This window comes from Neomonachus schauinslandi, chromosome 4, assembly GCF_002201575.2.
Source record: "Neomonachus schauinslandi chromosome 4, ASM220157v2, whole genome shotgun sequence".
Taxonomy (NCBI): Eukaryota; Metazoa; Chordata; class Mammalia; order Carnivora; family Phocidae; genus Neomonachus; species Neomonachus schauinslandi.
This window is the reverse complement of record NC_058406.1, coordinates 90,417,036-90,442,521: the sequence shown is the minus strand read 5'-3', so window position 1 is coordinate 90,442,521 and position 25,486 is coordinate 90,417,036. Positions and strand designations below refer to the sequence as shown.

At 52.1% G+C, this 25,486-nt stretch overlaps 2 protein-coding genes across 5 annotated transcripts; both read left to right on the top strand.

Annotated features, from left to right (window-relative positions):
- The first annotated feature begins 8 nt into the window (after positions 1-8).
- On the top strand, positions 9-14,887 carry MYBPHL (myosin binding protein H like). The gene is given in 11 exon segments (XM_021690291.1): positions 9-96; positions 2,339-2,575; positions 11,042-11,130; positions 11,688-11,727; positions 11,730-11,882; positions 12,112-12,251; positions 12,393-12,549; positions 12,651-12,787; positions 13,788-13,932; positions 13,935-13,973; positions 14,877-14,887. Coding segments are annotated over 11 exon segments (1,236 nt in total).
- A 5,405-nt stretch (positions 14,888-20,292) lies between these two features.
- PSRC1 (proline and serine rich coiled-coil 1) lies at positions 20,293-23,914 on the top strand. Of its 4 annotated transcripts, none has more exons than XM_021690187.1 (8): positions 20,293-20,386; positions 20,761-20,818; positions 20,910-20,967; positions 21,434-21,875; positions 22,217-22,331; positions 22,423-22,671; positions 22,978-23,071; positions 23,295-23,914. In XM_021690187.1, exons 2-8 carry the CDS (start codon positions 20,800-20,802, stop codon positions 23,296-23,298), a joined length of 981 nt encoding a protein of 326 aa, XP_021545862.1. In that variant the 5' UTR covers positions 20,293-20,386; positions 20,761-20,799; the 3' UTR covers positions 23,299-23,914. The 4 variants fall into 4 exon arrangements, with proteins under 4 accessions (XP_021545862.1, XP_021545865.1, XP_021545864.1 ...); XM_021690190.1 differs by having other exon boundaries at positions 22,217-22,360; positions 22,553-22,671; XM_021690189.1 differs by lacking the exon at positions 23,295-23,914 and having other exon boundaries at positions 22,978-23,130.
- Positions 23,915-25,486: the final 1,572 nt, after the last annotated feature.

The following is a 25,486-nucleotide window of genomic DNA, read 5'->3' as shown; positions in this document are numbered from 1 at the left end:
CTATCGAAATGACTAAGCTACAGTTTGTTACCATGATAGATTTCCCAGTGTTTCTAGCTTCAGAAATCAAACTCCAGCAACCAGAGAATAAGCCAGGTAAAGAGCCAGGACTGCCTTGGTAGCATGAGAAGTATTAGGTAAGTTGTGGGGGAAAACTTAGTTTTTCTTGTTCTTTACGCCCGTAAAGGTCTACCTCCCCTGGGTATTTGTAGCACCAGCTTCCCCGTTCTTACCCCACACGCCCTCTCAGGGTGTGAGTGCTACCCACTTCCTCTGGACACAGTGGCATAGAGTGATTGTCCCAAATTAGCTGTTCCCTCAGGCAGGTTTGACAAGAGACAACACTGAAAGCTTAAGTTCAGTACGTTCCCAGCTGCCTCTCTTAGATTTCTCTTGCGGCTCTTGCTCATAGTCCTGCCTGGTCCATTTCATTGAAGGACCTTTCAAAGAGTTGTGGCTTTCCTTTCTCCCCAAATACTTCTTTTAGGAGAGGTTCCCGTCCTCCCTTGAGCCTTTAGCCAAGCCTTGAAGACTGCTTCTCAGCCTGCCATCCTGGGGGACATTTCGAATGAATACTTACTCTGACATCATGATCTGAAGACGACAAGGCAGAAGAGCTTGCTCTGAAGGAGCCGGCTCTCTGGCCGAGGAGTTCCTCCCCCAGGAGATGGTGTATGGTAGTTTTATTTTCAGGAAGTCTAGCCAACCTAGTGTCCAAAGACTGACTGCACCAGAATCACTAGGTTGCTTTCTCAAATGCAGATTCCTGGACCCCACCCAGACCCATTAAATTAGACTTTGTAATGGACAGACCCTAGGAGTCTGCATTTTTAACTTGATTCTTTTATACCTTTATTGCAACAACGGGCTCAGACTGAAAGTCTAGGCCAATTTCATACCACCTGGTGTGGGGACTCTGTGCTTATAAGGGCTTGGGCTGGGTCAGGCAAGAGAAACCGGGCAGAGGCCTTCGCACTAGTCCCGAAGTGGCACGAGTCCGGCCTCAGAGGCCAAGCTCCGTAGCGCCCTCCTCCGCCACCCCAGCTCCTGATAAATAGGTTCCTGGGCCGGAAGTGTGTCTGCAGGCTGTCCTGGCCCTCAGCCCCGATACGAGCTGCAAAGAGGAGCTTTCACACCCCATATGAGCGCAGGCGCCTGGGATCCTATCAACTCTGCCCCCAAATTGAGGGCTAAAGGGGAAAAATGAGTGTAAAGAGCCCATTCATTCAACCACACTCATCTTTTTTTTTCCATAAAAGAAAAGGGTAGTGGGAAGGAGGAGGGGGTATGTGGGAACTCTGTACTTTCCATTCAACTTTACTGGGAACCTAAAACTGCTCTAAAAAGTAACGTCTTTACACACACACACACACACACGGGAGGGGATGCTGGTTTCTGGAGCTACTGAAGTGAGGATATGATAGGAAACCACTTAGATGCAGGGTACAGAACATAAGGAATGATGGCTTGGTGAGCCGAGACATCATGCAGGACCTGTAGTATGTAACTAACACGGTGGTCTGGCCACTTCCTTCCACTTACCATTTTCTCCTCAACACAGTCATGGCAGCATCATCCCTGGGGTTCAGAGTTAGTGATTTGCCCAGGGTCACCTAGCTCAAGAGTGAGTGGAACAACCAGAAGTCACACACACGTCCTCTGGCCTCCTGCCCCGGGCCGCCTCTCACTTTGCTGGTGCTTTATCTCAGAGGGCCACATGCCGGCCTGACCTAAAAATAGCTCACGTTTATGGAGCACTTAGCTACATTCTGCTAAGCACTTTACACAGATTACCTCTCGTAATCCTCATGACAACCCTACGGTCATTATCCTCTCCGTTTTACAGGTGGGGAAGCAGACCCGAGAGAGATGTGATGTGTGGCAAGTCACACAAGCTGGTGGGTGATGGAGCCAAACGTGAGGCCAGGTAGTCTGTCTCCAGAGCGCGGACTCTGCCTTCCACCGCCACTAGGGGGTTAGCTGGAGGGGATGGGGACAGACCCCTGAAAAGGGCGAGTTGGCAAGACCTTACAGCTCGCTGACTGTGGAGCAGAGAGAGAAGGAGCCCTTAAAGGTGTGCCTGTGAATCTGCTAAGCCTGCTGAGCCAGGGCCCCATTGTGTGGTCTGTGTGTGCAGTCAGGGGAGCTGTTAGAAGCTCAGGCCCTCCCCTCCCTCCGCAGTGTTATACGAGGGCTGTCCCCTCAGTCGTCCTGCGGCTATTCTGGGCTGCTGTCTGATGTCCCTCTCTTCCCCAGTCCCTGCTTCAGCCCTTATGCTGAGAGTAGCCGGATGGGAGGAGGCCAGGCCAGTTACATAAGCCTGTGGCTGGAACCCCAGGAGACCAGGCTGGAGAGCAGGTGCTTAGCCCCTCCCTCACCACCACCAGTGAAAATCTCCCGCTGGAGCGCAGCTGTGGGGTGGCCCAGCATGGAAGCAGCCACACAGCTCTGGAGGCGGCCTCGGGATCCACACTGAAGGTGAAAGAAACGAGCCCAGCCAATGCCGAAGGACCCCCTGCTTCATCTCAACAAGAGTCCAGCAGCCCCATTCCCCAGCTCCTGTCCCTTATAGAAGGTGACCTGGGGGGTTGGGAAGGGTGAGGCGGCTGGGTTGGTAGGAGTTAGGGAGGTCTCCCTAACACCCGGCTGCACCTCCTTAGCTTTGTGCAGAGGTGAACGACTTCATGGGTGGTACCTAGGATGGAGGAGCATTAGTTGGAGCCCCCACCCCTTTCTTTGGTGGATTCTTATTTGCTGCTCAAGTCTCTGCTGGGTTTGTGCTTTTTAGCTGAGAAGTCAGTGAATGGTGTTTGTGGCACTTTACAGTGACCAAAAATGATCTGTTTATATTTGTACCTGTAATAAAATGTCTGTCCCAGGGACCGAGGACCAGATATACTAATACGTAAGCTAGGGAGGGAATGAGGGGTGCAATGGTGGCCATCTGGATTAGAAGGGGGAAATGAAAAGCTTGTAGCAACCAAGAGGCTGGGTGGTGAACAAACAGTGCATGACACTCTGCCTCTCCCTGGGCAGTGCTGTGGGTCCAGGACCTACCCTAACACTCCAGCTGGCTCCCAGGGAAAACCCCAGCCTCTCAGGGTCCGAGCCCCATGGAAGCAGAGCCCATTTAGGAGGACCATTGGCCTCCCTTCCACAGTGGTGTCTGTGGGCCTCTAAGCAAAGAGGCACTTTTGAGCCAGGAGGTGGTGGGTGGCCCTGCCAGTCCCGGGTGTCCATGCCGGCGGCCCAGCCGCCCACTCCCCAGCCGCCCCTGGCCAAGGCCTCTGCAGCTAACAGCTCTGTGAGCTCTGTGATGTTCACTTGGGCTGTCGCCACTGTGACTGGCTCGGCCGGCTAGAGATGGCAGGCAGGAGCCAGGCTTTCTCCTTCTCCTGTGCGGTAACCGGGAGGAGGGACCACAGGCGCCTCGCACATTTAAGACTGTTACCTGCACAAAGTCCGTGCTTTAGGCCCCTTGACATCTTGACTGCAGGGGATGCAAAGACCGCAAGCAAGCAGCTCATGGAACCCCACGGTAGGGAGAGGTAGGAGAAGACGACGTGATCTAGACTCTGCCCAGTGCCCCCTCCGGCAGCTCTGTGCCCTTGGACAAGCCAACCAACTCCTCAGTTTCAATTTCCTCCCTGTAAAATGGTAATTAATAATATCAATCTAGTAGGGTGGTTGAAAGGATTGTTGAGATGATCCAAAGTGCCTTGGAAGAGGCCAAACTAAGATGTGACTAGATAATAAGATATTTCCAAGGCAGGAGTGAAGACTAAGAGTTCTACCTGCAAATGGGGCTGGGTAGGGAAAGTTGGCTGCCTCTTCTCACCCTCATGGGAGACGCTGAGTTTTCGGGAGCTGTTCGAATGTCACAGGCAGAGAGCCAGCTGAATTTGCTCCATTGGAAAGGAGCTCGGGGTAACAGAAGTTATTGTGAGCACATTAGGCTGGGATGGTCTTGAGGCAGAAAACCAGTTCCTTCCCCAAAAGGTCCAGGGAATAAGCCACAGAGTGAGAATGAGAGCCGGGACTGCTGACTTCCGACTTGGCTGGTCTCCCTAAGACCCTGGGGGAGGGCATCCAACTCACCCACGCTCCTCCCTCTGGCTGTGAGTAGACGCTGTGGGCCCTGGGCTCCTGACAGCCCCTGGCCGGCCGCCACAGTGCAGCCTCGGGAGCCCCCATCTCAGGGCCCCCGGCGCCAACAGCTCGATTCATTAGCCTTCCAGAGGTCAGTGATAGTAAGTGCTGCTTGTGATACTTTGCAAAGTATGTTCGATTCTGTTTTCTGCTTAGAGAAGATAGGAGTTCAAATCCTAGCTCTGTCCTGTGACCCTAGGCAAGTCAGTGCCCTTCTCTGGGCTTCTCTTTTCTCATTTGTAAATTAAAGGATAACCTTTTGATGGCTGTGGACCCCTAGGAAAATCTGATGATGTCTGTGGAATCTTATTCCAGGAAAAATACTCGAACAAGTTCAGGGAGCTCACAGAACTCCTGAAGCCCATTCAAAGGTCCTTCAGGGTGCCATGGACCTGGCCTAGATGGTCCCTAAGTCCCTGTGAGCTCCAAGAACTTTTTCTTCCTCTTACTGCCTCCTCTACCTGATGGGGAGCGCCACAGGACCCAGAGGGGCCCCTCAGCGTGTGTGTGCATGGGAAACAGAGTAGGCACCAGAGGCAGAAATTCATCTGCAACATCAAAATAACCTGTAACTGGCCAACACTGAGCTTTTAGTCAAGAGCCTGCTCTGTGGCTAAACAAGCAGAAGTAGGCGGCAGGCACCGGGAAACAATTTCGGTCTATCCTCAGCACTACGTGGAGGCATTGGGTCCTGGAGGCAGCATCGGTGGGAGGCTGGGGGACAGGCTGCACCCCTGCCGTGGAGAAGAAGAGACTCTGAGACCCAGAGGAAGGGTCCATCTGCTGATTTCAGAATAACTGCATCTCCTTTCAATCCAAACTGTTCTGTGTCTTCCAGGCTTGGGAAGCTAGAGCCCGTGCCCGGGAGCAACCTTCCTTCCTTTTTTCCTTCTTCCCTCCCTCCTACTTTCCTAACCTCTTTCTTCCTTCTACAAATATTTCTTTTATGCCTATTATGTGCCAGGCACTGCTACAGAAATAAAATAGGCAAAAATAACTCCCCTTGTGGAGGTTCCATTCTAGTGTAAGGAGATAGACAATAAATAAACAAATAAGATATGTAATATGTCAGAAACGTGCCGAAAAATGAAGCAGAGGAGGACAGAAAGTGCTGGGTGTGGGAAATATGTTTGCTATTTTAAACAGGATATTCAGTGACGGTCTCATTAATAAGGTGCTATTTAAGCAGCAACTTAAAGGAGATGAGAGAACAATGCATGCAGATATTTGAGGGGAATGTTTCCCATGCAGAGAGAACAGTCAGTGCAAAGGCCCTGAGGCAGGAGTGTGCCCTATGGATTGGGGCCACTGTGCCTGTAGCAGCGCAAGGGAGAGAATGGTAGGTTTGGGGGCAGAGAGGTAGTAGTACCCTTGTGAAGACTGGCTCAACTCCGAGACTGATGGGCATTTTAAGTGAGGGGTTTTAAGTGAGAACCGACATGATCAGGTATAGGTTTTAAGGTTTTAAGTGAGAACCGACATGATCAGGTATAGGTTTTAAGGTTTTAAGTGAGAACTGACATGATCAGGTATAGGTTTTAAGGTTTTTTCTGACTCCCGAGTTAAAAATAAGCTATAGGCAGGCCTGAGACACTAGCAAGGTCATCAATTGAGGATGAGGATGAGGGAGAAGGTATGGGGGTTTTAGAAGAGGAAGGTGTCCAGTTGTCACCCAGGAGAATAAGGAGGCTGGGTGGACCTAGGAAGTCTGGAAGAATTGCCAAGGGGCCATTGGGAGTTAGTGGTCACTGTTAGCGGCCATCAGCTTACAGTCAGCCTCGCTTGTATTTTTCCCCTGTATGTGGACGTGGGCACTGAGTGGCTGGAAAGCATTTAACTGGGGTTGGCCATGGCTAGGAGAGCGCAGTGCAGTACCAGAGGATTAAGGGACCTGAGTGGGTACACAAGGGAGTGAGTGTAATGACCAGACTGCAAGTTGGGTGGGAGAGAGAGTGGTAACCAAGAGGACGACAGGGAGTGCAGGGGTGGGAAGGCCTGAAGCAGAGATCTCAGTGGTGCGCAGGGTTACTGGTGCTGGAGAGCAGAGCTCTGGGGGCGGAGACCGTGCTCGTCAGGGAATGCCCGTCCATGTAACAAATAGGCCTCAGAACTGAAGGCTCAAAAACAATAGATGTTCATTTCTATTAAAAAGCTTCTCTATTTCTATTAAAAATAGTTCTGCATGCAATAATTCCAGGCCCCAGGCCTCTTCCCTCTTGTGGCTCTGCCACAAATCTCAGACAAATGTTGCCTGATTCTATGTCCTTCTGTTTATTTCCGACCGTAGTTTCACAGTCTTCAAGGAGCTGACACTCACATCCTTCACAAGGTGCTTCGGAGGTCACCTTTCCTACGACGCTCCTCCAGACAAGTTTCTTTCTTTTTTTATTTTTTTAAGACCATTTGTTTTATTTATTTATTTTTAAAGATTTTATTTATTTATTTGACAGAGAGATAGAGGGCACAAGTAGGCAGAGTGGCAGGCAGAGAGAGAGGGAGAAGCGGACTCCCCACTGAGCAGGGAGCCCGACGCGGGGCTCGATCCCAGGACCCTAAGATCATGACCTGAGCCGAAGGCAGACGCTTAACTGACTGAGCCACCCAGGCGCCCCAAGATCATTTATTTTTGCACGCGCGAGAGAGCACACAAGCAGGGGGAGGGGCAGAGGGAGACGCAGGCTCTCCACTGAGCAGGGAGCCTGACGCTGGGCTCGATCCCAGGACCCTGGGATCATGACCTGAGCCGAAGGCAGACGTTCAACCGACTGAGCCACCCAGGCGCCCTCCAGACAAGTTTCTGATAAGGCCAAGGCCACATACTGTTTCAAAGCCATAGCTTGCCTTGTGCATTTGCTCTTTTTGGGTAGCCATTCACTCACACAGGCACATGCATGCACACACACATGCTCACAGTCTCACACACTTACCCACGCACATGCCATACTGTCGCACACTTGCACACACACTCTTATCTCACACATAGGTGCACACGCACACACACACACACCCCCTTCGTTCTTTCAATGTGTCTGTCTTGTTCCTTCACGCTCCAGGCCATAAGTAATCACATCAACGTGAACTACACAGCCCTTAAGAAACTGCTGGAGGAGGGGCGCCTGGGTGGCTCAGTCGGTTAAGCGACTGCCTTCGGCTCAGGTCATGATCCTGGAGTCCCTGGATCGAGTCCCGCATCAGGCTCCCTGCTCAGCGGGGGGTCTGCTTCTCCCTCTGACCCTCCCCCCTCTCATGTGCTCTCTCTCATTCTCTCTCTCTGAAATAAATAAATAAAATCTTTAAAAAAAAAAAAAAAAGAAATTGCTGGAGGAAAGTCTTTAATGGCATGAAGGGAAATTTTGAGAGAATATGAACACTTATTTCCCATGAACATTGAATAAGGAAATGGGCATAAACTTCAGAATGAAATTAGGGTAGAATTAAGAGAAATTTTCTAATCCAGAGGAGTCAAGATCTTTGGACTTTAAGTAGTAGTCTCCTTCTCTGCTAATTTTCGAGAAAGAATTAGACAGCATTCTGTCTGAGAGAAAGGCCGTGTGAGAGCAGCACAGCTCAGAAGCCAATGTCTCGGGACGCCTGGGAGGCTCAGTCGGTTAAGTGTCTGCCTTCGGCTCGGGTCATGATCTCAGGGTCCTGGGATCGAGTCCCACATCGGGCTGCCTGCTCAGCGAGGAGCCTGCTTCTCCCTCTGCCTGCTACTCCCCCTGCTTGTGCTTCCTCTCTCTCTCCCTACTAAATAAATAAAATCTTAAAAAAAAAAAAAAAAAAGGAAGCCAATGTCTCTCAAAGGACTTTTCAAAATGCCTTTTCCCCAAGACTCTGTGATGGAAGAAAACCACGCTCAATGTCTCAAACTGGTCTCAGGAAACCCAGGCTGTGCCGTAGGGCTCTAATCTTTGGTTCACATCCGTCCTGGCATCTGAGGAGCAGAAAGACCTTGGACGTCAGGGAAAAGCCACGTTTCCCCAAGGTCGGTACAATTAACACCTCTCTCGATCGCAGATGTATGAGAAGAGATGCCCCAAATGAGCCCTCCGATTAACATTCTTAGCAAAGGGGCAGACTGCTCGCTTGATCGGGCACACGAGAGGGCCTGGGTGGAGCTGGAAAAGAGCATTCTGCTGCCCAGGCACCTGCAGCGGCCAAATACTCCCCTGCCACCTCCCGCACTTTGTCAGCTGCTTTGGCCTCAAGCCCACCCTCTTTCTGCCCCTGGGGGCTGGGAGCCTGCTGGGAGCAGAATCCTCACCTACTAATCCTCAGACTCACAACATTCTACTAAGTTTGTCCCCTGTCAGTTCATCATCTTGTCAGGGAATCCCGCTATGAACAAAGAACTGGCAGGGGAGCCCCCCCCAGGGAGGAAGAGACTGCCGTCCCAGCTGTCAGCCCTTCTCCTCTGTCTCTCTGCCCGCGCTGGGATCCCCTGTGCATCTCAGGGCCGTTCTGCTCATCCTCCTTCTAGGGCCACCATCTGACTTTACGTTCCACATAAACCTATCTCTTTGATCGTTCTCTTCAGTTCAGGTGAAACAATGCTAACGTCTTCCAAGGCAGTTGTCTCAGAAGCACAAGAAGCACCAAGTGGGCACAAATACACACGTCACCTTGCACCTGTCTGTAGAAAAGCCCATTTCCCACCTGAGGTCTGAGCAGGGCTCGCACAGCACATCTTCCCGGCGTGACGACCGGGCTCCTTTCCTCACCCCAACCTGTTCAATTCTTGAGGGTATCCCTCTGCCTTCCCTTCTTTGCTTCCTCCTCCTGAGGGCGAGATCGCCGCCAGGGCCCTGACTGGTGCCCAGGCCCCTGTGGCCGGTGGAGGGCCCGGAAGCGGGCAGATACGCCGAGCTCGGAGAACAGGTCCTGCAGGCATACACTTCCAGATGGGGAGGCAGCCTAACTTCACAAATGTGTTTCTCCCTCCGAGCCCTTTCCCCCTGTCTCCTTGCTCCGGGGGCTCATCCAGGTCCTTCTGCGTCAAGCAGGCAGAGCAGGAGACAGCAAAGCCGGCTTCTCCCCAGCGAGCGTGAAGGGCTATTTCCCCACCCAACAGTGGGGAACCAAGCCCAACAAGATGAGGTTTTGACCCTCCTTTTCAGTCGCCGCCCTCTTTTTCCAGAAAACCCTTAAGTCATATCCGCTTGTTCTCAACTCCTTCGTTGCTCGCCAAGATGGCCACAGGAGGGGAACACATCACACAAACACTTCTTCTGTTTTTCATGCCCCACCCCCCGCCAAACCACCAAAGGCGAACGGAGGGCAAGCAGAGCAGAGTGGTTCAGCTGCCGGGGCTCGGCGCTGCGGTGTTCTTCCAGAGGCGACGGGCCCTGAGCCGCGCAGGCAGGACAGTGCCTCAGAGCCCTGAGGCCCTGCGTCATTTAGTTCCTGCTTTTGCCAGGGGCCGGGGTGAGGTGCAGTCCAAGACTGCACCACCCAGGGGGAAACGTAAGCCACGCAGCGAGAAAGGAAGCTAGATCAATAAAATGGACAGCGTGCACTGAGTGTCCGTGTTTATACTCACTTACAAGGGCCAAAAGTGATCTGGAGACGGTGATGGGGGCAGACTGCGGGAGGGAAGGTCCTGGTCTCTATAAACAGTGGGCTACAGACTGAGGAGCAGGAAGAACATAGTGGAAACTCTATTTACTTTATTTTAAAGTTCACCGCTCAGAAGTTTGCAGTGTATAACGTACATATTTAAACAGTCCAACTTATAAGTAAACACACATGCGCTGCTGTAGAATGCTCAGGAATGTGTTTGCTGGGAAATGTTATCAGAAAGTTTGGAAACCTCTGACAAACTGTTGCCTGTTTGCCACAGTTGTGAACTGGGTGAAGTTTTGGCAACTGCTCGGATGAATTGTGGGGAGAGGCCAGGGAGTTGGCGAGACCTGAAGCGCTCTCGCAATTCCAGTTAAGACAACAGCAGCAGGGGACCATCTCTGCCCGAGGAGAGACCAGAGCCCTAGAAAGCTGGAAAATGGTGTCGCCTCAGCCAGGCTCCCAAGGGAAGCCAGGTGGGATGCTTGCACTTTCTCAGCCAAGGCAGCCCGAGGCTTCCTGAGAGGAGAGAGGTCACAGCTGGGCGGCCTCCACACCTTACACTCAGCACTTTCCTGAGCATCTCCTGCCTCCATCCTGGAAGCCAAGGGACAGGAACTAACCCCTCTTCTCGCTGGACACGCCTGGGAGATCACGGAGCAGCGAGCAGTGGGCCTAGTTTTTCCCAGAGTCTGTCCGTACAAAGTGATGGCCCATGAACTGGAAGAGCACGGCGCAGGCGCCCGAGCGGGGCAGCGTGCAGAGGAAGGGACCCAGGTGCCAGCTCCCCGAGCGGTGACGTCAGTGCTGCCCTAGTGGGTCCAGTGTCACTCTGCCCGCAGAGTGGAAAGCTTTCTCCTCAAGTCTGGCATCAAGCTGGGAAGCAGGGCTGACACTTGGAGGTCAAGACTAACATTGAAAGCGGCTTTGATAAAAGGAGCGTTGTTGAGGACAAATGTAGGGAAGGGATAGAAAGACAAACCACACAGGCTACACCAGTCTGTGCACAAACAGAAAAAAGAAATCTCGGTTGATGAAAAGTCAGTAGTTGAGAGTTACCCATTAAAAGAAAGAAGCGTCAGGCTCACGCTCCAGTGGTTTCTGACAAGACTTGAATGCTCTCGAGGGGATCTTTCAGCCAATCACTCTGCCCTAAATCCCAGCGAGACAGTGGGAGCAAGCTTCCCATTCCCTAGGAGAGGACGGATTTGCTGAGCACGTGGGTCATCTGCCCATGGGGCACAGGCGGATGCAGTGTCCACCTCCTCTGAGCTTTGCCCCTCCCACCCCAGGAGGCTCACCACCCACTGTTCTCTTTCCTTCCATCACTCAGAGCACCCCAAGATCTGGCTACCTTGGACCTTGAGGCAGGCCTATATCCGGAAGGTCGGAGACACTGTGAACCTACTAATCCCATTCCAGGTGATCATGCTGGTCCCATGCTGGGTCCGTGTTGGGTTCATGCTGGGACCAGGCCAGGGTTTTGATTTGGAAACAGATACTAAGAGTCTTGCTGGCACTGGGGCAGTCGTCCTGGCCTGAAATGGAGGGGGCCATGTCACCAGAAGTCTGAGGCAGAATGACCCTTCCATCTGCACTCCTGAGGTGGGGTTTGGGTTGGGCGTGCCCCATGTGACGAACTGAGGCAAACCTATGTCCTTCAGTCAGCAGAGGTCTGGGAACTTTCGGTTTAGAGGGCTCTGGGGAGTTTAGGCAGCTGTTGTTAGCCCCAGCTGCCCCAGGTGACCTAAACTCTCAGAGGGTGGGAGACTCAAAGCCAACCCCTTTGTTCCTCCTGTGAGCCTTAGGCTGTTGATGAAAGAGGCGAGTCCCCTGGGACAGTCCCCCAACTTCTAACTCAAGGCATCTGCAGTTCAAGTCAGGTCACCATGAGGACCTGGGGTGGCTCTGACCCCCCATTGCAGCAGGGAGGGCCACGGGGCCTCTTGGGGTTGCTCACAGCTTCTACCATTTCTTAGGGCAAACCCAAACCTCGAACCACCTGGACACGTGATGGCTGTGCCTTGATGCCAGCCGTGTGAGTGTGCGGAATGGGGAGCAGGACTCCATCCTCTTCATCCGAGAAGCCCAACGTGCTGACTCGGGTCGCTACCAGCTCAGTGTGCAGCTGGGAGAGCTGGAGGCCACTGCCACCATTGACATCCTGGTGATCGGTACAGTGCGAGGAGTGGGAGAGAGGTGGTCCTCAGGGGCTCCGTCTCCTGGCTAGAGAGGGGCCGTCACAGAGAGCTGGGGAAGCCGGGGTGACTCCCCACGGCGAGGGTCACAGTGGTGCGGGAGGGGAGGCATAGCGGAGCAGAGAAGGGGAAGGGCACTCCCCAAGTGAATCCCAGGCTTATGTGGGGGTTGTGCCATGCCCTCTGCCATGCTTGGCCCTTTCAGAGAGGCCAGGCCCTCCTCAGGGTATCAAGTTGGTGGACATTTGGGGCTCCAGTGCTACTCTGGAGTGGACACCTCCCCAAGACGCGGGCAACACAGCACTCCTGGGACACACCGTGCAGAAGGCTGACACAAAATCTGGGGTGAGGCCCAGCTGAGAGGGAGTGGGGAGAGAGGAAGAACGCATTCTGGAATGGGGCTCTGTAGCTCCATGCGGTGGGCTGAGGTGGAGTGAGTTCACCAAACAGGGGTCTCGCTCACAGCATCTTCTTGGGACCCCAAAGCTGTGGTTCACGGTGGAGCGTTATCACCGCACCGGCTTCACGGTCTCCAAGCTCATCATGGGCAACTCCTACACCTTTCGAGTCTTTGCTGAGAACCAGTGTGGGCTCAGGGAGACCGCCCCCATCACTGCTGACCTTGCGCATGACCAGAAAGCAGGTAGGGCCCGGGGCCTGGGAGCTGGGAAGAGTAGAGGATGAAGAGTTGGAGAGGGGTGAGGACCTCAGGCACTACAGCGTGGCCCTTCTTGGTCCCCTCAGCGACTGTTGGCAAGACCGAGGCGTCTGCGCAGCGAGATTTCTCTGAAGCCCCCAAGTTCACCCAGCCTTTGGCAGACTGCACGACGGTCAGCGGCTATGACACCCAGCTCTTCTGCTCCGTCCGCGCCTCTGCCAAGGTGAGCGGGAGCCCCGCGGGGGGCTGCGCCGCTCCCTGCCCCTGCCCTAACCTCCACTGTGCGGAAGAGCATTCTGACCGCATCGTTGTTCCATCCCCACCACCTGCCCCTTCCGCGGCAGGTCGGGCAGGTTGTGAACGGGCAGGGCCCTTAGAGTCCAAGACACACTGATGAGGATGATGCTTCCAGTTTCCTTTCTTCGTGTCTGTTCCTCGTAGATGAAGATGTCACTTACTGATCTGCTGGCAGCTGGGCGTGAGCTTCAAGTTGTCCTTCTGGCGGAGGTGACGGGGTCCCCTGGTTTCTCCTTCGTCATCCACTATGCCTCACCTGCTCAGGGCCATCTGCGTGCCAGCTGTCTAGAGTTGAGGCCACGACCCTGAGCAAGGCCCTTTCCAATCTAGTCGCTGTACTTCTGTACCCTATGCTGCATAAAACGTCACTACAACCTTACCAAGTACTTTTTGCATAGAAGTCCTGGGCCAGACTACATGGAGAGAACGTCTCAGAAAGAGAATGTCAACAAGCCCCGTCTAGAAACTACTTTCTAACCAGAGGGGACAACAGTGGGAACAGAATATGAATGATTCAACAATGTATATACAAAAAAGAGGAGATCCTGAGGCCCGGTACTTAGGGATCCATGAGGGGGCTGCTTGCACAGGATGGAACAGAAGGTCCCACCTTTTTTCTAGTCAGGAATACTTGATGAACAAGGCAAGGTTTCAGGTGCTCTTTTAAACCACAGAAGGAGCTTAATTAAGGCTTTTGAGGGTACTGGAAAGGGAACCCCTCCCCAAATGTAAGGAATGGGGAGCTTTCCAGAAGACCATTATCTCTTCTAGATTCCGTACCACCTGTTCTTAAGGCACCCTACTCCTCCCCCTTTTCTGGCCGGTGTGTCCCCAAGCCTTGTAGGCGAGGAGTTCCAGGGATTGAGCACAAAAAGAACAATTGGTTCTCACCACTCCCGTGCTGCCCCCTCGTCTTTATCTTGCAGCCAAACATCATCTGGCTGAAGAACAAGATGGATATCCAAGGCAACCCCAAGTACAGAGCTCTCAGTCACCTGGGAATCTGCTCTTTAGAAATCCGCAAATGTGGTCCCTTTGACGGGGGCATCTACACCTGCAAGGCGGTTAACCCCCTGGGGAGGCATCTGTGGACTGTCGGGTGGATGTGAAAGGTAAGGGCGGAACTCATCCCCTCTCTCCACAGCTGGAAAATTCAGGACGGAGCCACAGCCTGCAGGGAGCAGGGCTTGGCTGGCTCCCCCTGCAGGTGCTCTCGGCACTGTCATCATCAGGATGGATTTGAGGAGCCGTTTTTATTATCCAATATCTTATTTCTCTCCAACATAATTCTGTAATACAGAATGGCTAGTTCCATTCTGCGAAGGAGGAACCTGAAGCACAGGGTGGTGATCGGTTTACCCAAGATTCCCAGCACTGCTTAAGTGAAGAGTCAGCACTTGTGGTGGTAAGAGCCCAAGCCTCCCGGCCTTCACTCAGATCGTTTGTCTTGCAACTATACAGTCTTTGATTCAGTCCAGGAAAGCTGCAGTTGTCTGTTAGGCTTTTAAACAAACCAGAGGACTTGCCCCTCTGGTTTGTTAAAAGGCAAAAAAGCGTGTCCTCTCTACCCCTTTTGAAGTATTCATTCATCCATCCATTCCTGTCACCTCATTCTGATGTCCGTCATTGCATTTAATGTATTGTTATATAAGTGCCTATTGTTATGTAAGTGCCTATTGTTATATAAGTGCCTATTTACTGATCTGTTTCTCCCCCATTAAACCAAGAGCACTGTGAGGGCGGGGACAGTCTGACTCGTCTTTGTCGTCCCCACCCCATGCCCGCCAGCGTGGAGCCCGGTTTCTGACACAGAGTGGGCACTCTCTAAGTGTGCATAGCATGAATCAGGAATGAGCGGGCCATTACATGCCCTATTATTCCCCCTGAGGAGACTCCTAATTAGCACCATGGACTCTGGAGAAACCTGAGAAGTACATCCCTTCCCAGTGCTCCACAAGAAGGTTCCCCAGAGATTTCTGAGATGTTAACTCTGAGAAATGTCTGAATTCTTGCAGCTTCTCATTGAGGCTCCCCGAGAGGATTAGGGCAACTCTGACAAAGGTGAGGAAAGAAGACTGGGGTTCTGAATGGAGTAGGTCATGTTTACGGCTAGTGTCGAGTCCGGGACGGATATGTATTCCTGAGTCTTTCAACCATGCAGTCATTGGTGACTACTTTGCTTTTAACCACTTTCTTTAGTAAGCTACTACTATCATCTCCGTGGAAGGAGTTTACTATAGATGGTACTACTTTCGTCACATCCTCTGTCTGTACTCAAGTTGATGACAGGTATTAGACCTAATGGTCCTCTGAAAAGGAATGATAGCATCTACCTAACAATAAGCGGGTTCTGTGGGAGGGAAGTGGGCAGGTGCTGTAAGAAAAGGCATCAAGGGAACACCCAGGAGTGGAGGATGGATGGAAAAAGAGACAGGAAGTTGCTCCTGTCCACTGTTTCTACCTCAGAATCATGAGCATGGTGAGAAACAGATTAGTTTGCTTGTCTTTTACTTTGAAGTTTATGACTTCCTTCCCTTCTGAGAGAAGAAACCACCATTATCGTCATGTCAATAACAATTGAACATGTGGGTATGTGGTCCCAAGCAGCACATTACTGACAAAGAGCAACTCAGATCATCGTTTAAAATGGGATAGCTCCTTCAGGTTCTAAATCACACACAGTAGAAATGCTGTAGGGTGAAAAAGCAGCTCGTGGGAGAATTAAGAACTGGTTCCCAACGTCTCCTTGGACTTGCAGTTCCTGGCTGATGAAAACTGAGGATGAATACCATCTGAGAAGCCATTTGGTTGAGTCCATCATTGATATAGAGCAAATAAAAACCCTCAGGGATGCATTAAAAGCACAGACTTCTCAGGAGAGCACTCTCTGCCAGTTGGCTTGCAAAGACAGTTCTCTGGCCACCCCGCAGTTCCCTCTCTGGGTTACTGTTAATGTTACATTGGGGTTAGCCTTGTCAGTGGGACTTGCTCTGCTACCTCTCTCACAGTCAGCACACAGAAACAAAGCAGGGTAAGTAGAGAAGTGACAGCACAGGACCCAGGGACCACGGAGCATCCTGGATGTACGCTGGGGGTTTGCTGTCACAGTCACAACATACCCTTTCTTCTCTGTGCCTCCAGGGAGCCTGACTGTGGTGAGACTGTGTTCTTAAGGAGCTCCAGCACAGCGTCTGGTTTGCACTAATCTAAATAAATGTGTGGATCCTCAGTGCCTAAGTGTCCATCTGTTTGAGCCTTTCTCTATGGGAAAAACATTTAGAACATTGGAATCCTTTAGCCATACTGTATGGAATCTGCAGACCCTCAGACTCCTCTTTCTCCTCATATCCACATTCTCTTCCGCAGAGCTTTCGAACACTGTCCTTTTGTCTAGAGTCTATGACAGAGCTGAATTCAACTCTATCTAGTGCCTGGTGCTGAAAGAGATGCTGAACATGACTTGCTCTCTTCCTCTCTGCGCTCTCCGGTATAAGTTGGAAAACAGGATGCACATCCATTACAGAGACGCAGACAGCAGAACACATAAACACGTACATAGCTAAGTAAAGACAGAGCACTAAGACTTGAGGGCTGGGAGATACTGAAGAAACTGGAGTGGTCTCATTAAGCCCTGGGGAAAGAATAAAGGTGAGGTGCCCTTTCCTACACTTTTGTTTTCATTCTTATAACAAGTAAGATATTAAAGGCATTCTGTGATGGAATCTGCAAAAGATAGCAATTCCTCCCATCCTAGCTAGGATGGGCATGGTGCTCTTCCCACCAAGAGCTGGAGTCTATTTCCCCTTCCTTTGAACCTGGGCTGAGCATGTGACCTACTTTAACCAAAAGAATATAGTGGAGGTGATGCTGTGCCAGTCTGGGCCTAGACCTCAGTTTCTGCTTTTGCTTCTGGAAGTCAGCTCCCATGTAAAGAATCTCAGGACAGATTACTGAATTAGGAGAGGCCACATGCAGGACAGCCAAGCATCCCAGCCGACAGCCCGAACCACAGCCCTAGATATGTGTGGCCACCTGAGACCCTTCAGCTCTAGTCAAGCCCAGTCTACTCCCTGTGGAGCAGAGAGAGGTAGTCCTTGCACAAGCCTGGCCAAACTGTAAAATCATGAGATGAATGGTTGCTGTTGTTTCAAGCCATAAAATATTGGAGTGGTTTGTTACACAGTAATATGTAACTGAAATAGCCTTCTCTGCATCAGATACTGAATGTCAGGCTTTATCTCTTTTAATTTTCATTTTTCAAATGAGGAAGTCGAAGTTTATAAATTGCTCCAAGTCATGCAGCTGGTAGTAGCAGAGCTGGGATTTGAACAAGATCTGCCTGACTTCAGGCCTTCCCTCTTTCCTCTCCTCTCTTTCACCCAGTGACCCTCACTGTAGTGAGTCTGGGTTGGGATCATGGGTTTAAGAAAGAAATTTTTTTTTTAAAGATTTTATTTATTTGTCAGAGAGAGAGAGAGAAAGCACAAGCAGGGGGAGCGGCAGGCAGAGGGAGAAGCAGGCTCCCCGCTGAGCAGGGAGCTCGATGCGGGGCTCCATCCTCGGATCATGACCTGAGCCAAAGCCAGACGCTTAATGACTGAGCCACCAGGTGTCCCTGAAAGAAAAGATTTCCAGGAGGCAGTATTATCTTAGGCAAGGCTTTGGGCGGGGCGGGGGTGGGGGTGTTTTGGCTGAGAAGAGTGAGAAGGGCTTTCTGTTCACACCAAAGGTCTATTTTCAGTTGAGACAAAGTGTCTATTCCAGCCTTTCTCCACTGGAGCACTATGAGAACTAAGCCCCAGTGCCTCCATCCATTGCATGTCATAAATTAACTTCTATGCATTCAGAACATTACTAGTTATGTAGCATCTTGGGAAAATTGAGAAAGTAGCCATACAAATTATTTGTAGGGTCTAATGCCCTTGCTGAGAATGTTGGGTTGGAGAGAGTGGGGGAACCAGAGTCCAGGCCCAGATAGTCATGTACGCAATGGCCAAGAGGCCTCCCTCCAGCTGAAGCAGGGCCTACGTCCGGAAGGAGTGGAATACTCTGTTATGATGCCCGAAGCATCAGTTAGACCTCTGGCCTCAGCTCACAGCCCCATACCTCTGCTGTCTGTTGAAGTACTCAAGGACCATCCCTTACAGTTCATCTATTCTGAACCTTCATGATGAAGGAATAAAATCTTCACACTGAACAAGACTTCCAGTCACAGTGACTCTTTGCACATTCAAGAAGGATTGCCCTGGAATCCTTAATTTTATCATTTATGCATTCAACACTATGGAGTACCTTCTGAACTAAGGCCTACCACATGCCTGGGAGGGGGTGTGATCTCTTTGTTACTTCATTTATTCACTATTTATCCAAAATCTTAAACATCTGTTCATATGTATCATTTTGGGGTTGAGCTAACATGGACAAACAATTCCCAGAGTAGTGGCCTTATGCTGAGTAAGAACTCTTGTGCCTGAAATCTCTATTTTCTGATTTTGTTATTATTTTGATGGAGGAGAAGGTAGTTCGGTTGCTTATTTTTATTTTTTATTTTTTTGGTGGTACTGCAACAGCTTTCAAAATCATAATTTGATAACAGGAATTTTTTTTTTAAAGATTGTATTTGAGAGAGAGAGAGAGAGAGAGCACAGTGAGAAGAGAGGCAGAGGGACAGGGAAAGAGACAAGCAGACTCCCCACTAAGCCCCAAGTGGGGCTCGATCCCAAGACGCTGGGACCATGACCTCAGCTACAGGCAGACGCTTAACCAACTGAGCCACCCATGGGCCCCTCAAGAGGAGTTTCCTTAGGAGAAACTAACTGCCAATTTGCTAAAACTGCCTCCCCCACTCACCTGAGATTGGGTGAAGAAGCAGTTGCAGGGTTTCCCTGCTCAGGCTGCTCCTAGGCAAAGCAGGAAGGCAGTTACTGAGCAGCTTCTCTCCCTCCATTCTACTTTGCCACCACCTGCCTGGAGAGAGGGAAGCTACTGGCTCCCGTCCTCCCACCTCCCCAGAACCTGAATCCTCCAAGCAACTGCAATTCCACCTTCGCCAGCCAGCCTCCAGAAAACCAGGCCATCCTCTTCTCTCAGCTCTTCTTCACGCAAGTCTGCGAAGTTCTGGGCCTCCCCCACCCTGCCCCTCAGCACCCCACTAAATCCCAAGGCCCCTTGGCGGGCTGTGGCATTTATTACACTGACAGCTCACGCCTGCAAACCTCACAGCTAAAAACTAGGAAGGAAACCCCACAAAGCCTGTAAATAGCCAAGATAATGGTTATAAACCCTGGCGACCAAAACTCTCCAGCCATTCTTCTAAAATTTTAGAACATTTTTTTTTTTAAAGATTTTATTTATTTGACAGAGAGAGACACAGCGAGAGAGGGAACACAAGCAGGGGGAGTGGGAGAGGGAGAAGCAGGCCTCCCGCGGAGCAGGGAGCCCGAGGCGGGGCTCGATGCCAGGACCCTGGGACCATCACCTGAGCTGAAGGCAGACGCTTAACGGACTGAGCCCCCCAGGCGCCCCTAGACCATTTCTAAGAAGCCCTGGCAGCTGGTGGCCCAGCCTATCACAGGCAACCACTGGGAAACTACAAAAAGGAAATCGCTAATAAGCAGGCCTAAGCATTTTACAAACACAGCCTTTAGCTTAGAGGTAGCCAGTTACAAACACGCTCAAAAGCCCCTGAGGCACGCGGCCGCGAACGCGAGACTGGTAGTTCCCCTAACCGCGGAACGCGACTGACGGCCAGGATCCTCGCTCCGCGGGCAAACGAGCGGTCAGATACACTCAAGCCTGCCTGCCTCGTGACGGGGGAGTCTCGGCTGAATTGGACCCAAACCTCCCCGTCGGAAAAGTCTGTTGTTTGTTTTTCTTTTTTTTTTTACACCTCGGCTACCTCGAGTTCCAAATGTTCTCGCTTAAAAAGATGATGGAAGATGTACTTCTTAGAGAACCTCAATATACCTAAAATATAAGTATCCAGGTTCTCCCGCAACTTGGAAAAGTCAACACCTGAGGAAACCTGGCAAACGCGGGGTTTGCAAACGGAGTAACCCGCCGGCAGCGAATTTCCTCAAGTGCGGCGTAAGTCTTAGGGCGGGCGCGCGCAGGCCGGGCGGGTGAGCCCCGGTTCTGCCCAGCTGGGGGAGGGGGCGGAGAAGGGGCGGGGGCTCGCCGGGCGCGAAGCCTACATTCATTGGCCAGGTCCCTCGCGCCCCGCCACAAGGCCCCGCCTGCCCCGAAGGGAGCCCTCCCGGGCACGCGCGCGCGCTCGCGGACTCCCCGCTTCAGCCCTCCGGATGGAGTCTTTCTCAGAGCCTCTCTCCACACGGCCCCCACCTGTAGACTTCCGGCCGGCTGCCTGTCGCCGCCCCGCCCCCGAGGGCAGGGGATGCTGGGATCCACCAATCACTGGGCGCCTGTGGTAGGAGTGGGTGGAGCCTGAGAGATTCGAAAGGAGCCCCACCCCCTCGGGGCTGATTCCCGGGACTAAGTGGAGGGAGGCAAGCACCTTCGGCGAGAGGTGAGGTGGGGCGGAAAGTAAAAACGCGGTGTGGGCTGGAGGTGTGGTGTGGGCGTGGTGCCGTGGGAGTGGAAAGGTGATCTGGGGAGAGGAAGAACCGGAGGATGGTGGCGGGGAAGAAGATAGGGCGTGCGGACCGCCCCCGGCGAGGAGAGGCCAGGCTGTAGGGGGGCGGCAGGGCAACCTGAGGAGGGGGGATGTGCGCTCTCCGCACCTTCCCCGGAGGTAACAGGGCTAAGTTACAGGGGCAGGTGCTACTCCTGGGACCCTTGCTTTACCTCCAGCGTGATCCCCAACCCCTGGCTTGCACCCTGAGTCTAGCTGGGAGCCTTGGGCAGGATGGAGACCTGAAGAAAGGGGTATTTTCTCTCCAGCTCAGGTCTAAGCTGACTCGTGCTCCTACCGGCTGGAACATGGAAGATTTGGAGGAAGGTAAGGAAAAGAAGGAGGGAAGAATGAGGCGCTGCGATTGAGAGCCGTGTTAGTGACCTGAGGCTGGTATTCATTCCCTCCTCCCCTATAGATGTAAAGTTTATCGTGGATGAGACCTTGGACTTTGGAGGGCTGTCACCATCTGACAGGTACCATCCTCGGTAGCCTACTTGCTTTCCTCCAACAATGCCTCTTTGTCTCTAACCCCCTACTGCTGAATTATTGGTCTCTGGGGTCTGGGTTGGTAATGTAGCAAGGTTGGGTGCCCTGCGGCTGCTGGGGGACTTGTTGACATGGGCCTTAATGACACTACTGGGGGAAGGGAAAACGGATAAGCTGGAATGAGATTTCAGGATGTTAAGAAAAAGGGTAAGTGGATTTGCTGCGTCTTCATCCTGGCGTCATTTCCAATGTGGGTAAGGGCTAACCGCCTATTAGGCCTCATAGAACCAGGCGTCTCATCACCTAGAGGCCAGATCTCCCAGCCAGCGTGGGCATCAGGGTTTGGGTTGTATCCCTGGCTCTGTTGGGGCGGGGAGGGGTGCCGGGTCTCCTCTGCACGGTCCCCTGCTCTCTTCTGTGTGCGCACGGTGCCTGGTTTGTTTTCTGTCTCAGTCGTGAGGAGGAGGATATAGCAGTGTCGGTGACTCCAGAGAAACCCCTCCGAAGAGGACTTTCCAATCGAAGTGACCCAAATGCAGTGGCCCCAGCCCCCCAGGGCGTGAGGCTCAGCTTAGGCCCCCTTAGTCCAGAGAAGCTGGAGGAGATTCTCCACGAGGCCAACCGACTGGCAGCCCAGCTGGAGCAGTGTGCCCTGCAGGAGCAGGAGAGCCCAGGCGACGTCCTGGGGCCTCGCAAGGTGAAGCCCAGCCCTCGGAGGGATACCTTTGTGCTGAAGGACAGTCCCGTCCGAGACCTGCTGCCCACTGTGAGTTCTTTGACTCGGAGCACCCCCTCCCCAAGCAGCCTGACACCCCGACTCCGGAGCAGCGATAAGAAGGGGGCAGTCAGGGCTCTTCGGGCAACATCTGGAAAGAGGCCCTCCAGTGTGAAGAGAGTAAGTTTGGAGGGTCTGGGTTGGATGTGTGCCCTCAGACACAGTGTGTGACTTGGTACAGCCATAGAGTTGGTAAAATGGGCTTAGTAAAATTCTACCTCAGAATTGTTGGAATTAAGCAAAATACCGTAAGCAAAGCAGTTACCACAGTGTCTGCACATATCTTGGTAAGTGTCTATAATAAGTTCAAGATAAATGGTATTGGTGAGGATGATGTTGGCAGCTAACGTCTGCCCTTCCTTACTGGGATGTAGGCAACTCTCCACCTCTATTTCTCAAACAGCCAGCAGAACAGATTCTTTTTCCATTCTAGTTCTATTTTTTCTCTCTTTGTATTTCAGGAGTCACCCACTTGCAATCTGTTCCCTGCATCCAAAAGCCCAGCATCTTCTCCTCTTGCCCGATCCACTCCTCCAATCCGGGGCAAAGCTGGGCCCAGTGGGAGAGCAATAGCAAGTGAGAAGGCTTGGGCAGCAAAGCTGTGGGTGAATGGGAGGGGGGAAGGATGTGGAGCTGACCCTCTCATTCCTCTACTCCTTTCCACCAGGCCCGCCTACCCCTGTCAGACCAGTCTTGGCCCCACAGCCTTCTACCAGCAACTCTCAGCGCCTCTCTCGGCCACAGGGAGCAGCTGCTAAGACTTCCAGTCGACTGCCTGTTCCCTCAGCCATCCCCAGGCCTGCCAACCGAATGCCACTCACCAGCCGGAGTGTACCACCCAGCAAAGGTGCCCTGCCTCCAGCTTCTCTGCCAACTCGGAAAGGACTTCCACGACCAAGCGCCGCAGGGCACAGAGGTGAGGAAGAGTGGACATAACAGTTGGAAATCAGGGGGAAGAATGCTTACCCTTGCCCAGCTTGGATGTACCCTCCCAGAGCTGGGACCAGGGACCACTTTCTCCATTTTCATTACCACTCAATTTGAAGATGGGGAGACTAAGTGAAAGAGAGGATGTGGGTCCGGGCAAAGAGTTTGAACTATGGTTTTCAAATACTTTGTGTTTTTGACCTTGGGTAGGAAGAAAGGCACTAATCCCAAACTCACTCTGAGAAGGTCGCTTGAACTCTCTGCTAATTCATTTCTTTTGTCAACCCCCATCAAGTTCCCATTTCCCAGCGACCAAATCTTCCCACCCCTGGTGCCACTCGAAGCAATCTGCAGCCCCCCAAGAAGGTTGCAGTCCCAGGACCTACCAGGTAAGGCTGGTTGAGATGCTCTCTCCGCCCTGTCATCTGGGCTTCCAAACTGTTATGCACACCAGCCCTGAGTCTTGTGTGGCAAGATGGGGATGAGAAGGGGAGCCTGGAGAGGCAAGGAGTCCCATTTCTTCCTTCCCTGAGAAACTTGATCTCAGCTGGGTGACAAATGGGCTTGAGGAAGAGGGACAATTTAAAGCAGTTCTTCCTTCTGACTCCTTAGGTAAAGAGATCAGGACAGCAAGCAAGAATTCAGTAGCAAACCACTGCCGTCACTGCCTGGACTCACCTCTACTCGGCCTCCCAAGCCCTCTCATGGAAGACAGGCCCTGACTCTAGCAGATTCTGGCCCAGGAGCAGGAGAAAGAGATGTCACCAGGGCTGGTGGCCCAGGAGTAAAGAGATTGGAGAAGGGGTGGATTAGGGTTGAGCTGGAGGGAATCAAACCCTGTGGGTTGAAAGAGGATTAGGGAAAAGAGGTCACCTCCTGACAGTGAAATTAACAAGCAGAAAATGAGAAATGTGCTCATCCACCCCCACTCTTGTGTTCAGTCCCAGAGGGTTTGATCTTCTTCCCAGGCATTGGTTCACTGGACATTTACGTGTGAATGGCCTCCGTAGCTAACCTCCCTGCTTTCTGAGGAGTGGGCCTGAATTACGTCCAGGACGCAAGCCTGTTTGGAGAGACAGAGGCAGGCACCTGGTCTCCAGAACTTGTTTCCTGTAAATTCTCTGACTCCTAAGAGGCCAGTTGATGATAAGCTTACATTGGTCGGTGTTTTTCTAAAATAAAATGAATGTATTTTTCTAATCTCTGTATATGTGAAAGTAAATTCTCCAATTTCAAACAGATTTGTAGTAAACTCCTGTGTTATTCCGATGAGGGAGCCAGGACAAGCTTCCCAGACTGGGGCCTAATTAGGCTGAAGGGGCTTATGATTTGGAACAACCCGCCCTCCCTTTGTTGGCATTAGATGGGAACAAGCTACATTGTTCCAGGATACATGTGTTACTAAAAGGTCCGGATCAAGTGAAATATGTGAGTGAGGCTATCAAGGCAAGGTCTTGGTCAAATTATTATCTATAGTCTAAGCTTGGGTGTCTTTCCTGGCAAAAGCATGGAGCCTTCTGAGAATGCCCTCAGAATCTGGTCTGCTGTACTGATGAGATGAGGGGACCCTTTGGTGGGTACCCTGGTCTTCAGTTTTGCTGACTGCTTCAGCGGAAGATGCTGGAACACCTCATCACATTCTGCCTTATATCATTAGAATTGGTGGTCCTAGACTTGAGGGCTGACACCAGGTCTTATAAACCTCTGCCGTGCCTAGTGTTATGATTTGTATGTGGCAGAGAATTTCATTCATTTGTTGAAAAAATAAATTTGAGTGCAAGGCGGTGGGGGGGCGGTTGGTGAACGAAAGAGACTCTTAACAGATTTCACTAAGGGTCTACCTTTTCTCACGGCTTTTGACTCTTGCAACCAGAACCAATTCAATTCCTTGCAAGGTTTTTGGTTTTTTTAAGATTTATTTATTTGTTTTAGAGAGAGAGAGAGAGAGAGCTGGGGGAGGGGGCAAGTAGGGGCAGAGGGAGAGGGAAAGAGTCTTAAGCAGACTCTGCTGTAAGCGTGGAGCCCGAGGCACGGCTCGACACGGGGCTCAATCTCACAACCCCGAGATCACAACCTGAGCCGAAACCAAGAGTCAGACGCTAGACAGACTGTGCCACCCAGGTGCCCCAATTCCTTGTGAGTTTTGAGAGAACTTCCCTCTTTGAAGGCTGGGCTATGACTTAAGGAAGCCAGTAGGCAACTGAACAGAGGGAGTGGAGTGTCAGCTGGTGCCCCCCGTGCCCCACACATATATGCCCATCAGCACCCTACTTAGGCATTGAAATGTCCTTCCCCAGACAGAGGCCCTCCACTGCTATCTCCTTTCTATGGCTGATCTTCAGGTTCAATGAACATCTTCACCTCTATTACAGTGGCAGCCGCCTAGGCATTCGCCCCTCTCCCTGAGCCTCCTGCAGCAACTCCTACAGGCTCTGGGAGTCGAAGAATTGAGCTAGGGGAGGGGATGTGGAAACACACCGAGTATTTGGCTCTGGAGCAATTTGGCAGAGGCAAGAAAACCTCAGGTGTGTTCTGCAGCTGAGTCCTGCGCTGGCATCTGGTGAGCAGGGCCCTTGGTGACTCCCCAGTGGGACCGAAGCTCTGGAAGGCCGGCGCGCCTAGGCAAGCCCTGAGGTGTGGCCAGCAGATGGCACGTGTGTGTGGCTTGGGAGGCAGACCCGTGTGCTGTTGCCACCTGGTGGCCGGAAAGGACAAGGCATGTTCCCTTTGCCCTTGGTCAGTCTTGAATTGCATAACCCCCACCTGCCCCGCCCCCATCCTGCTCCAAACCTGCTTGAGTAACA